We start from the raw sequence: 16,405 nt of genomic DNA on the forward strand, positions 1-16,405 counted from the left end.
AATGGATAAGAATCATTTTATCAGGGAAACTCAAACATATCAATGAAAATCACTTAGGGATTATCTCATTGGATTTGTAGTTAATAATCTTGTAATCCTTTTCCACCCCACCATCAATCTCATCTTACTAATCATCAATTCTAATCCCTATCTGTGGTTTAATCTCAATAAATACATTGAGAAAAATTAATGGCAAATCAAATTTCAAATAAATGAAAACTAAACAAAACTTTAGATATATAAAATTAAATTATTACATTTAAACAATTTCAATCCACTTATCAGATTGATCGTCCACACACAAATTTAATTCAATTTTGAACCAAAACAAACCTTTCAACTGACATCTTATTGATATTCAATCAAAATCTTTATCAAAAAGTTTAAAAAACTAAAAAAATATCAACTATTAAATGTTAAGGGAAAATATCTGTTCGCTAGCGACACCTAGGGTAGCATTTTCTAACTAATCTGGTAACATTTGACTTTCTAACGGTTTGAACAATTAAATTGTACGAGATCATGTTTATTAACCTTCTTTACAATTAACTAATCATTCACAAATCTATATTAATAGATTAATAATATTTTAAAGACTAAGAAAAATTTTTTGGAATAAATTTTGATACTAAAATTGTTGTTGTTGTGATTTCTGTTTAATTATCATTATTATCATGAGATTTACAGTTACAATATTTGATAATTAACATGATAAGTATTTTATTTTTACTATTAATTAACTTGTAGCAAAAAAGGTGAGATTCATGAGACAAATTAATTAACAAAGGCACTCATCCGTCTTCAGATTAACAATTAGTTCATTTTTTTTCTTGTAAATTTGATCCTCAAGGATTAAGGATTATTAATATTGATTCAATATTATTATTAGTTAATTGGATGGACTTGCAGATGAAATTTCAAGTTAAATCTGAATTGAAATGGTTATAACTTAAATCAGTGAAATTATGAAGGGACAAAAATCATTTGGTTGTCAAAGGGTTAATCATAGTTATCGATTAGTTAATTGACATAAAGGGAAAAAGATAATTGCTGGTGATTAAGCTTTGTTTCTTAATCTAATATTAACCTTGAATAGATGATGGTGATTATTATTATTACTATTGAGATGATGATCTTAATCCAAAAATCTTTGGACAAGAGATTCTCGAGCTGTTTATCAGGAGGGAATAAGATGATTAATCTAGACCATGATGATGATTAAGAAGATGAGCTATAATTTTAAATTAGTAACAAATTAATTGGATTAACAATTAGATCTCAGAGTGAGAGAAATAAAAATAACGCCAGTCATATTTAAGTCCAAGGAAAATGTTGAGAATGGAAGAAAAAAAAACTTCCTTTTGCATATTGTCGTCTATCTCCTTGATTGTTACTTTAATTGTGATCATGAGATCATGGTAATTCTCAGTGGTAGACAGGGCGTATTTTGATGATAATATTAATTTCTTAATTGTTATTATAATAAATTAATTGTCTCTCCTTTGACTTGGATGCAAAAGATATGGCAATGAGTTGGCAACCCCATTTACGACGAGATGATTATGTTGATGATGATTAGTTTCCTTGAGACTATTTCAGTTAATTCATTGATCATGATTAACTTTTCTTTGGTTCATAACATATAAAAAATTGTGACAATTAGCAGTAGATTTTTTCTTCTTATCAACTTCAATTTTCGTCATCGATTTTCAGGTCGATCTTCGATTGGAACGGCTTCGATTTCGATTCTTTTCTCGAATGTTCATGATAATATACACATACACACACAAGAATAGTTTCAACTGCTTCTCTTATTAACTGATTTACCAGAACTTTATCGATCCTGGATAAATTTTCCGTTGTTTTCTACGGAGAAAATTAATTACCTCCAATTCACTGGTAGTTAACAAGACGCAAGTTAAATTGCTTGGTTTTCGATTAATGAAATGTACAACGGACGAAGTTGATTTACCCCAAGAGATTGTTTCATTATAAACACACTCCGAATACCAAGTTGCCTCTCGAGTTCGAAGCTTAACCAAATCGGAGGCCATTCTCTCAGTTCCATAAGCTTTCACTTTACGATCGAAAATTTTAACAAAATATGAATACAATTTAACATCAGCCCAGTTAATTATCTTAATCCGATCCTCGGCTAATTGTGATAATCTTTTCCGTTGAGGTCTAGCATTGATCTAGATACAAAAGTAGAGTAAAAATAAATATTCATATTAATATGTAAACATTTCTGATTATCGAATAGCTTTATTGTAACTAAATATCAAACGAAAACATAGCAATCAATAAATGTTGATCAAATATCATCAATTGTGATGATAGTTTTACAATAAATCAATGTTTTTGGGCGTCGACAACCAATCAAAATAAACCATCAACAATCAGGAAATCAGAATGAGAAAGATTCATTTTCCTGAGTCTCTCAAAGAAAAAGGTAAAAAAAATTGTCACAATCGAAAAGGTAACAATTTAAATTGTATAATATTGATTAAAGCTCAGATGATTAAATTATTATAATCATATGGCATACAAGTTTATCAATTCATCTGTGAGTGAATTAAATCAAATCAAATGTTGTAAAGTTACTGGTGAAAATAATATTATTAGTTATTAAATTACCAGAGATTCAGATGAATTGAAAACATATTGAAATGTATTATAAGTAAATGAATGAAAGTCAGGATAAAATGATTAATGATAATCTTTCCCATGCACAGGTAAAAAAATTGGAATCAGGTGAAAATGAACTTTTCCAATATTCATTTCATGAATCCAATTTTCCACCTCTATTCAAATCAGGAAGACACTCAACATTTAACATGCAATGTTCATCAATCTAATCACGTTCATCAACACAAATATCAGAAAATTTCACCAGTTTATCACGTTCATCATTCTCATCCCATCATAATAGTCAAACTGTCCCACCTCAAGTTCAATCATTATCACCTTTATCATGAAAATATCACATCAACTAACGATAACAACTTATTCATGAATTAGAATCAAGATATGAAAAAACTCATAGAAACTTTTTGTCTCGATCAACATTTTAATTGCTCCTCTGATCCAATTTAAGACTTTCGATTTTAATTAACCATTATTACTTTGAAGGACAATTAAAAGACTATTAAAAACTGATAGTGTCTTAAATGAATTACGATTTATTAATCATTTACATTCATTGGTGAATTTAAATTTAATGATCAATTCCTCAAGCTAATGATTAAGAGATTGATCAATTGTATTAATAGATTTAAATTAATAGAAAAGGTAAAAAAAATCGTTCTGAATCAGAATCAATGTATTGACTTTATTGACAATTCTGATCTCTGATTGTTGATTATCATGAAATCATTGAAACAATCTTCATGAAAAGCAATCAGATTAAATTATTCAATTTGTTGAATGAAAGTAAACAATTTCAATTGTTGACTAGGAAACTTTGCTGTTGTAGACAATTAATTGACAGTTAATATTAAGCAATGATGATAAAATCATAATTTATTATCGTAAATAGTAAAGTTCATTGATATTTTAATTGGTCGATCAATATTATCATCAATTAGCATATCAGATGGTACAATTAGTTAATCAAGTTGCAACGATATCTTTCTGATTCTCTAGTATTATTAGAGAATTATTATTAATAGTAATCAAGATTGATCAAAATCAATACACTTCGTCTTTCTAAATGTCCTTTTCGAAAAGCTTAAGAACGAGATTCGACAAATAGCCTGAGGGCATCTTCGAAATCATTTCGATAAAATCATAATCTTGATTCGAAGTTATTGAAAACTAGTTAACTAATTGGTGCCATTTCAAATGCTGTTAATTGTCTTTTGATTATAATTGTCAGGTTGAAGGAGAAAAATTAATCAACAATTTAATCCAATTAGTTGCCTAAATTTGTAGCATTGAAACAAATCGACAATGATTTAGATTACAAATGGTCAATTAATAGATTATATTGTCCATTAAACAATTAGTTTAATTGATTTCTCTTAATCGATAGTAATTAATTTAATTGTCTACCTAAGTTTTTGACATGTTAGTCTAAATGATGAAGCATTTTCAATCAATTGTCATAATTAAATTACAAGAAAAACAAATCAATATAATAATTGTTAATCTTTCAAACGATTATATTAAAATGATGATAATAATTTAAAAAAGTGATTATCTTATTGATTAACTAATTGTTGAGACTATTAAGTTATTCACAAAATGATTAGTAAGATTGACGTTGATTACAAAGTAATTGAAGTCAATTGAATATATCAAGTAAATAAATAATTTAATCAACAATTTAAATTGATTCAGTTGTCTAGAATTAGATTATACAAAATGAACTAAATTAAATTGAGAAAATGAAAAGTAAAAAAAAACAACCATTATAATATAACAATAATCAAATTAAATTGTGATCATAACAACAAGTTAATTACAAATTACAAAAGTAAAAAATCAATCGTCTTAATTGCTAATAATTTAAAGATTAACTAAAAAAAGGGAAATGTAAACAATTAACATAACCAATCAATGTAATCTAAAAATAAAACAAAAATTACCAAAGTGAATTAGTAAATTAATCTTGATTGACAATTTAAATTGGTAAAGTAATCAAAGTAACCAAAAAAGGTAAATGAATGAAAGTGATTAATAGTAACACAGCTAATAGACATGAATGAAGAGAGTAAAGTTAATCAATCAATTGATTGTCTATGACAATAATTGATCATCAAATTGATAATGTAAATCTAACGTGACTTACCTTAAATGTAATTATATCATCAAATGACCAGCAAAGTTTATCCTTAAGGAGTATAAGTGATTCATCAAACTTTTCCGAAATCATAACTAAATCAAATATTTGATCTAATTTGGGTAAAATGTCATCAATTAGTTGATCAGTTAATTTGGTTGGATCATAACCGAGGTCGAAAAACATTTGATTGGCACCAATCTTATTAATCCAACGGGAATTTTGAAGCTTATGAATGGGAACATAGGAAGGTCGAGAAAGTTTTTCGGTAAATGGTAAAATTTGGTCAAGTTCCAGTAGCCGAACATGGACTCGTAAAGGGCCAACGGATTTCGTAGTATGGTTATGTAAAGGGTGTTGGAAGGCATAACGGCGGATATTTCACCCAAATTGAATCGAGTGTGAATTGCAAAGATATTGTATGAACCATGGAAACCTTCAGGTAATAGGTTTCGGTCAAAGGGTTCAGGGTGTCCAAGGTAATTGCCGCTCGGCGGGAAAGCGAATAGCTTATGATTAAGGTAACCATATTTTAAGAAGATCCGTTGGATTGCTGAAGATGCACATTTATGTGTCTTGAGGAAAAATATATTGCTAATTGGTTGATTAATTGTACACGATTGGGTTAATTGTCCTTTTAATTGTGATTGTCCAGCATTCTCATTGGATTGATTGGATCGTGAAAGTTTCAGTGTAATTAGTTGATCGTTGGTTATACCATTTGGATCATAAGGACTAGAAGGAAACAAAGATAATCAAAACAGAAAAGAAGACGAGAAAAAAAGGACAATTAATTAATTATCTTCGCAATTGTTAAGTGAATCAATAAATGGGAGAAGATAATTAATCATTGATTGATTTGTTTCTTTTGTCAGTTACCATTTAATTGTTGTAATATTATCAAAAGTAATTTAGGTAAGAAAACTTTTAATATTCACTAATTAAAGTCACGATTTTATAACAAAAAAAAAATTATTTCAACAATTAAGTTAATTAAAATGGAGATTAAATTTGAATATTTAATCATATGGAATATTTAAATTAATTGGATACTAATTATGAGCCAACTAACTAATTTAGAAAGTCAATATACTGTTAACTGTAATAATCTAACTTTTGATTGTATTGAGTTTAAATTACAGTTGATTAGATGATTAAATTAATTGGATAATCAAAAGTAAAGATTAAACAAGAATTAAGTTTTTTTTTCAATTTGTTTTCAAGATTAACCTTGAGGTTAATTGTTGAAACAATCAAGTATTACAATCACATGTAACTAAATATATTTATAATAATGTAAACTGATGATAGGAAAATATAATTGTAATTATTAATAGTAATTAAAGAGAGAGTCTAATAACAATTTAATCAAAAAAGGAGAATAAACAAAAATTACTTTTAATGGTAAGAAAAGTAATTAATTGTTGTAATCAAAATAAATTGATTCCATTCTTGATTTGATGATATTTAGGTTAGTGTATTATGAATGTAATAGTTTGTGAGCAAGAGTTGATGATGATGATCAATAAAAATGAACAATATTGATTTTGGCTGAGTTATTATCGGTTAAATTGGTGTTGATTGTCATGTAATTTGATTGTAATCCAATAGTAAATTGTTGAAACTTACCTTTTATCAATTCTTATGTAGGGAATCAGGTAAAGTAAAACAGAAAACATCAAAAGTGGTAATATTATTTTACCCAAACGAAACGAGTCACTGGGAAGGTGATGATAATATAACCCACCGTGGGCATCGGTGGTTCCGTCAATGGTTACATGGTGATGACGATGATATCGTAAGTAATCACTGCCACCATTGGACGTTGATTTGGATGATGATGATTTAATTAACGGTCGAGTCATTTGGTGGTGGAGATTTTCAAGATTCTAGATGATTGAGTTGGACATACACTCGACCTACGATGATGGACTAGCGATTTGAATTGTCAACTAAAACGAAACATTTAGTTGATTGTAGTTATATTTTTTGGGTTTCTGGTAATGACAATTGAAACTAATGATGATAATTTCGATTAATTAATGGATGAGTTTTTTTCTTTAAGGTTAAACAGTTATCTTATTGATTGGATTTATGAGGATTTTTAGAGTTGATTTGATTTTTAAATATCGATCAATAATATTCATTTATATTATGATGATGATAATTGTTGGATTCTGATTAATCTTGTTGACAATTTAACTTTTTAGTGAAAATATTTCAAGATTGATTGGAAATTTTTTCCAATCAATTGAAATAATGTTATTGTTTCCCTTGATTCCAATTGATTATCAGTCATTATTGGTTTAGTTTGAGTAAAATCCACAAAGACAATTGACTTTGATCATTACAATTATCTGTAAAACGTTTAATTGTTGATAATAAATTCACTTAAATTCAATCATTAGCTGGACATTATTTAATTTCCTTTGAGAATGTCCTTTTGGGTGATAAACAAAAAATGGTTCAATGTTAATTGTTATTGGTTTTCAATGATCAGAAACACTAAGTAAATGATGTTGATATTTATGTTCCGGGTTTAAAGATAAACAATTGATTTGGGAATCTAATTGATCTAGAATGTTGTTGATGGTAAAGATTATGATTAGATAATAGATGATTAAGATAATTGTCACAATGGAGCACAAAAAGGATAAACAATCAAAGTGTAATGATACAAATTGTAACCATGTTTTGGTTTAGATTTGAAACTTGCTTCGAGTTTTTTTCTCTTCCTCTTCTAGAATATACATAGAGAGTAAGATGAATATTGGTAGAAAAACCTTTTCTCATCCTAAATATTGAGAGAGAGAGAGAGAGAGAGAATAGAATTTCAGTCTTTCTCTATCATCATCTTCTATTTTCATCCTCTTTCTTTCTTCTTCTTCTTCCAACAAAATCCATAGGAAAAGATTCAATTCCATGAGCATGACATTCACTCTTTGGTGCTGCCACCTCAAGAGTCGGTCCATAGGAATAGAGAATTGCTTTTACTTGATTTAATCGATAATTTTGATTGTCTATGGACTGGAAGAGGGAGAACCAACTAGGAAGAGAAAAAAGTTCTAATGATTAATAACGTAAATGAGTATCAATGAACAATGAATATCTATGTAATAATATTAATGTCACTTGGATAAACCTCATATTCATAGTGAAAGAAGGTAACAAAATGATATTAATAACATGGAGGGAAAAAAACTAATGAATTTACATGAGAATTGAGGTAATTAATTTAGTAACAGAGGAATAGAATTTTTTTCCTATGGTAATAATATAATGAGTGTTTTCATTCATAATTGTACTGGATTATTTTGTTAATTAACTTCTAAAAAGTAGTAACAATTTTTACTCTTTTAGTTTCATCCTAATTCTTGGACATGGTCAACTGGAAACATTAAAGTCCATGGGTATTGATGCTTCATTAACTTCATTGTAGATGATGATGATGATGATGAGAGGGATAAAAAGTCCAGAGATATTCAATTAAGTGTCTGAAATACATTAATGACCAAAGAAAGAGTAAAATGACATTAATTGGAAGTCGAAAACATTATATCTCTTTGATAATAATAATTTCTAAATGAAAGGTTTTCCGTTGAGTGACCATTTAGATTGATCTTGTTACAATTAGATGTTACCAAGAGATTTCCAGTGATTATCTTGATTGTTATTCTGATGGTCAAGTTGAACAACATGTTTGACCTTCACAAGACTGTGAAGTTGCTTGACAATATTTAACATAATTAGTTGATGATTCTGACGGTCCAGTGTCAATAGTAAATGGTTGGGACAAGAATTCGGGTTGGATTGTCGTTGAATGAACACCAGCATCGCAAAGGATATGCTTGATTTCCCTGATTGATGCGATATAATCAGCGGGTGTTGAAAAGATACAATGTAGACTGGCAATCGATACATCGCCCGATAATCTCCAAAGGTGAAATTCGTGAACCGATTCAACCAGAGGAAGATTAATGATACACTTTTTAATTGTTTCCACTTTAATATGTGAGGGAACAGTTTCCAGTAAGATTAGAATTGATTCTCGAAGTAATCGCCAAGCCGATGTTAATAAAATTAGAGCGGGTACAAAGCTCAACACTGGATCAATAAAGATAATCCAATCATAATTTAGAGTTAAATTAATTACAGTTGAGATGATAACCAAAAGAGATGAGAAAAGATCAGCCAACAAATGAAGAGCTGCTCCTCTCAGGTTCATTTCAGTCGATTTGGAGATTGATTTTCGATCTTTTTTGGACACTTTCGATTTAGAAAAATGTCCAATGATTAACTGTTAATATAGAAAAGAAAGTTATGATTAGATGATTGAGGATTAAGGATAACGAATGGTCTGTGATTACCTTTAGTGGATTGAGATCATAGAGTAAACAAAATCCAAATAGATTGAATATAAATCCTCCTGATCCAACAATTAGAACTAACTTGACTTCCGTTATTTTGACTGATTCGTTGATCGCATTGATTGAATCGGACAAAATTTCACCGGCCAAGGTGAACAATAGAAGTGAATTAATTAGAGCACCAAGAATTTCACTTCGAGCCCAACCAAAGGTCGATTTAGACCAAGATCGAGACGCGAAGATATGTCCAATCAAAGCGACGATCAGAGCAGCTAAATCGGCTAGCATGTGATAACCATCGGCTTGCAGGGTTACCGAACTGTAGATCCAGCCGACAATTAACTCGATTAATCCATAAATCAGGGTGGAAATAATCAGTGTATACAATTTAATAGTAACATTATCCCATTTAAATACATTTACCATTGGGAGGATGTTGATTAACCCAACAGATTCATTAGATTTTCAAAGACAAATTGCAAAAATGGACAACAATTAGCAGTTAAATTGATCAAATTTGGAGGGAAAATAATTTACTGAAAGGTCAGAAAGTAATACTGAAGAGTCTAGAAGTTTGATTTAGTTAATTGTATCGAGGAAAATAAGGAAAAAACAAATAGATAGGTTAATTGTTGATTAGATTTTTTTCGTCTCTAATCATTAAGAGGATTCTAATCAATGATTTAGACAGTGGATTAAACAAAAAGAAACGATTAACAAAATCTTTTTGTTTTATTTGTAAATTTATCAAAAATTATGTTACTTTTGTACATGAAAAGATTACAGGTCAAAGGTTACAGGTTAATTTTTAAGATTAACTAATTAATTAACTCTGATTGTCGGAATCAATGATAATTATATCAATTTGATTAGTCAGTTAAACAAAATAAGCTGATATTAGGCAGATAATGGTAGTGAGTTTTTCTCGAGTGAAAGCAATTTAGATACTAATTGTCAACAATTAAGGTTTTTTTTTCAAGAAACAAAAAGATATGAAATATTAGGCAAATGGTTCAATCGATCCATGGATAGATTGTCAAAGGTTAATTGTTAGTTTGGCTGGAAAAAGCTTCTTTATGATTTGTTATTTGGTTGAAAATGGTTGGGTAAATGTTGGAGTTAAATTGTTGAGAACGTTGATTAACCTTTTATGAGAAATTTAGCCTGAAGGGATAAATGATCTGATCCGATGAAAAGATTGGGTAGACATCCGATTCGAGCCATTTGTTCACTATTTAATAATCGAGTGTATCCCAGTAACTCTAAGCTATCAGATCTATTGTAGAAAATATAATCAACCATACAAGATCCAGTTCCATGGTGAGTTGTGATGAATGGTAAATTATTCACATCGGTGGCTGGATAAACTGATGAGAATTTGAAATTATGCTTAATTAATTGTGAATTTTGATCAGTTCTCTCATCGATATCGTTAGTTTTAAGAAAATCTTTTCTCGTATATTTCTCGTTTTTTGATTTTACGGTATTATTATCCCTCCAATTATCTTTCCTTCCATTGTTTACATTTGATTGTTTCTCATTTTGATTAGATACATATCGAGTTAAGTGATTAATTCCTTCCAGTTTCAGGTCAGAGGGTCGAAAAAGTTTTCCATGTCCAGTACCTTCTAACTGGCCAGATAAATCTCCACATTGGTAGCCCGATGTATCAAGTGAACCGGTGGTAATGAAATTATACAAAGGTGAATATGGAACTGAATTCATGTCCCCACAAAGTATTACATTGGTTTTGTATTTTCCCGTTTCATTAAATGAATTAATCAGTTGATCCAATTCAGCTAAAAGTAATCGTAGTTGAGCTAATTTAACATCACCACGGGAAGGATTGAAAAGAAGGTGAGTTGTTGCAACAATTAATCGATTAGAATCTAAACCATTGGTTCCATTAGATGATTGGATAAGAGGCTTGAGAACACCAATTATTGCGATATTATCTCTATTTAGAAGGCTGGTTAAATCACATCGATAAAATTCCAATTCAATTTTATCCAATAAAGTGAATTTCGAGGTTTTGTAAAAAAAAGCGCATCCATCATACATGGAACCAGTTCTTTTCTTATAGATACCAGAATAACCTAAACTGGTGAAAAAGGGTTTATAAAATTGACCATGATGACCATAGTTAACTTCTTGAAGACAAACAATATCGGGATTCGAGTCACTTAATTCACGGGCTAATCTGTCTCTTCGTAAAGGCCAATCAAGGGAACCTCTTGGACAATTGACATACATCTCGGTGTGTCGAGCAATTAGATCTTGGGAGAGACAATTAAACGTCATTAAGGAAAATTCAAATTGTCCATTGGTACTTTTAGATTGATCTCTTTTTAATCTTGAATTTGTCCCATTGTTTACTCGTTCATCTTTACTCTTGAGATTATCCTTTTGTCTTATCCTTCCTGAATTGGTATAACACCAGGGGCGATTAATATTATAATAATCTTGTAACATGTCAGATGAGAAGCACTTTTTTATCAATAGTAAAATCCTATGTGGCACTTTTAACATTCAGATAGTGAATGTAAATTAATTGGAACACAAGAGAAGTGATTTTATATATTTAGTAGAGGAGAAACAAAAATATCAATTCTCTCAGCTGGTTCCCTCCTTTTCATAGATAAATTTCCAATCAATAGATAATCAACCAATGAGATTAGAATTCAAGAGACTTTGGACAATTAGATTTGATCTTCTTCTACTCCTCCAATGCTACAAAACAAAACAAAAAAAGATTCACAAAAATAACAAACACATGAGAAAAACAATTGGAAAGCAAAAAAAAGATAGAAAATTTTTCTCTTCTAAATTTAGACTTACCTTTACTTGGTTGATAATGTAAACCAAATTAAACAATTAAGATGATATAGATTGTGTCAAGATTCAATTTGATTCTAAAAAGAGATTGAAAAAAGAAACAAAATTTAAATTAATTGGAGTAAAAATGATCTTCAATCATGAGAAATTGGTTGTTGTTGTTGTTTTAGGAAAACCAATGGATCAAAATGAAAAATTTACCAATCAGGCCAAACTATTGAGTAACTGGTTCTTTTTGTTGTCAACTGATGATTAACAATCCAATTAGAAGTAAATCAAAATTACCAAGCGGTTAATTTAGCACTTGGAATGATCGGAAATTAATCACAATTAGAAAATGAATGTAACAACAATCCAGAAGTAACCGGCTGATGATGAGAGTCTTTATCTTCCTATAAATGGATCATGTAATTTTCGTCTCTCTTTCTTTGCTCTCTGTCTTTTTTTCCCCGAGGTCTTTGTCTTTTTGGGTTAATCCAATTGTGATGTGTTTAATTGTTTATCCAAATCAATCAAATGTCATGTAAACATTAATGATGGAAAAATTTTGCGACAACATTGCACATGAAACCATTTTGTTTTCAATCCAATTGAAGACACAAATATGATAACTGATGATGAGGTTTTATGTTTTAATCGTCATCATTTGTTTTCTTATAATCATAAATATCAATTATGATTTATTATTAATTAGAGGATTATTCACATTTACACACATCATTCTTGATCATTTTGTGTCAGGTTGATCAAGTGATTAAGATTGATAGTTAGTTGGTTCTTTTGCTTTTCTTTGTTCAATTCGGTTTTGTTATTATTACATTTCTCCACATTGAGATACCGTCACTTGAAGTTTAGGTTTATTGTTTGGACCTATGGGGACATTTTCTATCTTTCTCATGACCAAAAGTCCGTCAACTATACGGCCAAAGACAACATGTTTACCGTCCAGAAATTTACATGGAGCACAGGTAATGAAAAATTGGCAGCCATTTGTATCTTTACCAGAATTTGCCATGGAAAGTAAACCAGGGGAATCATGAGAAAGGTCAAAATTTTCATCTTGAAATCGACCACCATAAGTACTCATCAGTCCAGTTCCATCTCCGTTAACAAAATCACCACCTTGAATCATAAAATCTTTAATTACTCTGTAAAAAAAAGGAAATTAATTTAGATCTAATTGAAAAACGAAAAGAAAAACTAACCTATGGAAAGTGCAACCTTTATATCCAATTGGAATTCCGTCTTTCTTAAATTCGCCGGTACAAAATTGTCTGAACACAGGGAAGAAACACAATTAAATGAAGTTAATTTAAAATTAAAATGAATGAAAATTCAACAATTTACCTGAAATTTTCCGCAGTTTTAGGAACAACATCAGCAAAAAGTTCAAATTTAATTCTTCCAACCTCAGTGTTACCAATGGAAATGTCAAAAAAGACAACAGGATTATTAGAATTTCTCAATTGTGATTGAATTTGACTCCAAGAAGACATAATTAAACAACTCAACTGAACCAGGGAACGATTAAGTGGACAAAAGAAACAAGAAACTATTGTCAACAATTAAAAACAATTAACTAAATTGACCGAAAACAAAGTAAACAAATTCAACTGAACCGCTCAAAGAATCACATTGATCTTTATGCCTCTTGAGGGAGGAAAAAGTATTAAAAGTTAACAAGGCGCAAAACTTGAATTCGGATTCGATGGTCACAATTATCGTCCAAGTGGAAATTGTTTCTCGAAGTGTTCATACATTTATCGAGAACAGTGATACATATAAACTTGAAGATTTTGTTTCGATTTGAGTCTCAAAATTGTCCATCGATTGGCAAAAGGAAAGATTCGAGTCGAAACTAAAAGTTTACATGTTTATACTTGTTCTTGTTATGAGAATAAGAGATGTCACTATGGAGATCGATTTAGAACTTTGTTCTAAGTCGAAAATGATTCGTTGAGAAGAGTAACAAAAAGTATGGCGAAAAGTTTATCTTATTCGTTATTCAGTTCTCAGAATCTGATCATCCTCATTCATTTCCATTATTCTTTGTGATCATCGTCACAATCAAATGGGTGAAACAGAGTTAATTTTAATTGTTCAACTCAAAAATTTACTGGATTTATAATGTTAACCAAAGTGATTGGATTAATTGAATCAACAATTTGTAGTGATTTAAGTGATTTAACCAAATTAACAAATGGATACTAATGTTGTTTGTTTTTTTCTTTAACTAAATTAGTTGATTTTGTCACAATTAACTTAGTCATCAACCATCATCAGTATATCATAATTACAATAATCTTCATCAATCATTGATTAGTGTTTAATTTTTACAATTAATTTCGATTGATTGAAAAACTTTTTTTCCTCTCAAAAATTACCATTCATTAAACTTTTATTTACTTTCAATTGTTCATCATCAGTAATAATTAACATTGATTGTTGATTGTTCAAAGTTAATTGAAAATGTTGATTCGATCGGAAATCAATTTTTTCCTAATGATTAACAAATTGTTCCAAGTAGCTTCTATCTTATTAATAATTGGTGATGTTAATTTGGTTAAAAGTGTTTCCGGAGTTCCTAGAGTAGTTAAAATAGGTAAGTCAACAATTAACAATTAACATAAACAATTAGCTGTCAATTCAATTGTCTGAACAATTAAATCGTGCCAACTTTCAACTCGAAACAAATTGAAAAAGTTTTTTTTTTCCTTCAATTTTGTGTTAATATTTTTTACTTTCCAACCAATTAAATTTAATTACCATGAAATTTAATTTGATTAACAAAAATACCAGAAGTATGAAATTTGATGATAACAATTACCAAAGTAAATTCAATTGTAATTGTTAATGGCGATGGTTAATTGTAATATATTAATAAATATAGTCTTCTAATTAACTTTCAAGTAAAAATCATCATCTTATATTTGATATTAAATTGTCACTGGTTGAACAATTAACCGAAACAATTAATTTCACTGTTCAATAGAATTGATTAATAACCTTAATAGCATCAGCGGAGAAATAATATATTTAACCATGATTAAGTTAATTCAGTTCCATAGATTCAAGTTAATGAGTCAAAAGTAGTAAGAAAAAAAAAATGAAACAAAAGCTGAAAAACTTTTCGTGTAGTTGATTAAATGTAATAATATAAATCAACCACCCACCGGTGGGTATCTTCAGTAATTAATATCCACCTAGATGATTAGATTAGCTGATTGAGTAAGTTAATCAAATGAACAGCAAATAATCATAATCAAGGAGATATAAATTAATGTTGAGTCTTTGGGGGTTGACTGTGAATAGATTTGAATGTCAATGAATTTCAAATGAACAACATTTTTATGACAATGAAATTTAGTTACTATTAATGATATTGAGAAATTCAATTCAACTCATTTGAAATTGATTTAGGATGATGATCATGATGATCATGTTGGTGGTAGTGAATTCAATGTTAAATTGTTATTGGTTTAATAATAACAATAGAGTTTAAAAGGAGGAAAAAAAATGCTTCCATGTTTAATTTTCCGGTTTCAGAATCAGAATCAGAATCAGAACCAGAATGTGAATCCTTTCAATGACAATTGTATTTATTATTAACATTATTATGTGAAAGACTTTATCTGTCATTCATTCAGAATTTCAAACCATGAGGATGATGAACAAGGATGAATGAATGAAGAGAGAGAGAGAGAGAGAGAGAGAGAGAGAGAGAGAGAGAGATTTTCATGTGAACATCATTTCCATCGATAGAAAGTTAATCGAAACCATCGATTACATGATCTTTTTTATTCTCATCTTCATCTTTCTCATCTTCTTTTCATTTTGACATGATCATCATTCTTATTAGAGTAAAGGTGAAGAAAATGAAAGGATGATGATGACAAAATGTATTATATCATCCAAATGATGACGGATAAGATAGAGTAAGAGATAGAGAGAGAGAGAGAGGATGAATATTAGGAAATGAAAATAATGAGATGATAAAATCCTATCTGACTGTAATCACTTTCTTATTAAGGATTAAAGATAAAGGATGAGGATGATTTGGATCAGTATGATAAAGATAATGATGAAAATATTTGAGATATGCAAAAGTCTGTTGATCAAAATCCTTCTCATGATAATGAAATCTCATCCCCATCAATATACTAGTATCACCTTCACCTTTACCTGATCAAAAGCATCACTTTCATCATTCACATTTCCATCTTCATCTTAGTCAAACTTTACCTGATCATCAACATGAAAATCACCTTCACCTTCATCTTTATTTGAATTTTTTTTCGAAAACAAATTTTCCTCAAACCATTTTTTTCTATTTGTTTTCTATCTTCACATTATCATGATTCTATCACAATCTTTTCTTTTTGCATCCTCATCCTCTTCCTCTTCGTGTGTATTTCCTTTT

General features: G+C 29.4%; 5 protein-coding genes across 5 annotated transcripts in view; 1 reads left to right on the plus strand and 4 right to left on the minus strand.

Annotated features, from left to right (window-relative positions):
- Positions 1–611: 611 nt before the first annotated feature.
- Positions 612–9,712, minus strand: LOC128391898 (galactose-3-O-sulfotransferase 4-like). The gene is given in 5 exon segments (XM_053351852.1): positions 612–2,195; positions 4,793–5,028; positions 5,031–5,518; positions 6,413–9,080; positions 9,151–9,712. Coding segments are annotated over 4 exon segments (1,332 nt in total). The 5' UTR covers positions 6,649–9,080; positions 9,151–9,712; the 3' UTR covers positions 612–1,823.
- LOC128392003 (proton-coupled zinc antiporter SLC30A1-like) lies at positions 8,466–9,576 on the minus strand. Its single transcript, XM_053351973.1, has 2 exons — positions 9,151–9,576; positions 8,466–9,080 (listed from the first exon to the last, which is right to left on the minus strand). The coding sequence occupies exons 1-2, from the start codon at positions 9,574–9,576 to the stop codon at positions 8,466–8,468; spliced, it is 1,041 nt and encodes a 346-aa protein (XP_053207948.1).
- A 151-nt stretch (positions 9,713–9,863) lies between the features above and the next one.
- Positions 9,864–12,481, minus strand: LOC128391896 (protein angel homolog 2-like). Its single transcript, XM_053351851.1, has 3 exons — positions 12,187–12,481; positions 11,989–12,062; positions 9,864–11,880 (listed from the first exon to the last, which is right to left on the minus strand). Exon 3 carries the CDS (start codon positions 11,677–11,679, stop codon positions 10,291–10,293), a length of 1,389 nt encoding a protein of 462 aa, XP_053207826.1. The 5' UTR covers positions 11,680–11,880; positions 11,989–12,062; positions 12,187–12,481; the 3' UTR covers positions 9,864–10,290.
- A 308-nt stretch (positions 12,482–12,789) lies between these two features.
- Positions 12,790–13,607, minus strand: LOC128391901 (peptidyl-prolyl cis-trans isomerase H-like). Its single transcript, XM_053351858.1, has 3 exons — positions 13,333–13,607; positions 13,191–13,259; positions 12,790–13,133 (listed from the first exon to the last, which is right to left on the minus strand). The coding sequence occupies exons 1-3, from the start codon at positions 13,479–13,481 to the stop codon at positions 12,800–12,802; spliced, it is 552 nt and encodes a 183-aa protein (XP_053207833.1). The 5' UTR covers positions 13,482–13,607; the 3' UTR covers positions 12,790–12,799.
- LOC128391894 (glutamate receptor ionotropic, kainate 2-like) overlaps positions 13,605–16,405 on the plus strand; it is a 51,888-nt gene continuing 49,087 nt past the window's right edge. Inside the window, exon 1 of the mRNA XM_053351849.1 lies at positions 13,605–14,587. Coding sequence (XP_053207824.1) covers positions 14,455–14,587 — 133 coding nt within the window. The 5' untranslated portion in view covers positions 13,605–14,454. The remainder of the gene's footprint in view (positions 14,588–16,405) is intronic.

Source organism: Panonychus citri, unplaced genomic scaffold, assembly GCF_014898815.1.
Source record: "Panonychus citri isolate SS breed McGregor unplaced genomic scaffold, ASM1489881v1 Contig00135, whole genome shotgun sequence".
NCBI classification, from domain to species: domain Eukaryota; kingdom Metazoa; phylum Arthropoda; class Arachnida; order Trombidiformes; family Tetranychidae; genus Panonychus; species Panonychus citri.

Bases quoted from the DNA above. Each gene is read 5' to 3' on its own strand.
- LOC128392003 (XM_053351973.1), bottom strand. From the start codon at position 9,576: ATGGTAAATGTATTTAAATGGGATAATGTTACTATTAAATTGTATACA. The intron at 9,081-9,150 runs GTAATCACAGAC...CTATATTAACAG, and splicing joins ATGATCTCAATCCACTAAAG to TTAATCATTGGACATTTTTC.
- LOC128391896 (XM_053351851.1), bottom strand. From the start codon at position 11,679: ATGTTAAAAGTGCCACATAGGATTTTACTATTGATAAAAAAGTGCTTC.
- LOC128391901 (XM_053351858.1), bottom strand. From the start codon at position 13,481: ATGTCTTCTTGGAGTCAAATTCAATCACAATTGAGAAATTCTAATAAT. The intron at 13,260-13,332 runs GTAAATTGTTGA...CCCTGTGTTCAG, and splicing joins AAAACTGCGGAAAATTTCAG to ACAATTTTGTACCGGCGAAT. The intron at 13,134-13,190 runs GTTAGTTTTTCT...TTTTTTTTACAG, and splicing joins AAAGGTTGCACTTTCCATAG to AGTAATTAAAGATTTTATGA.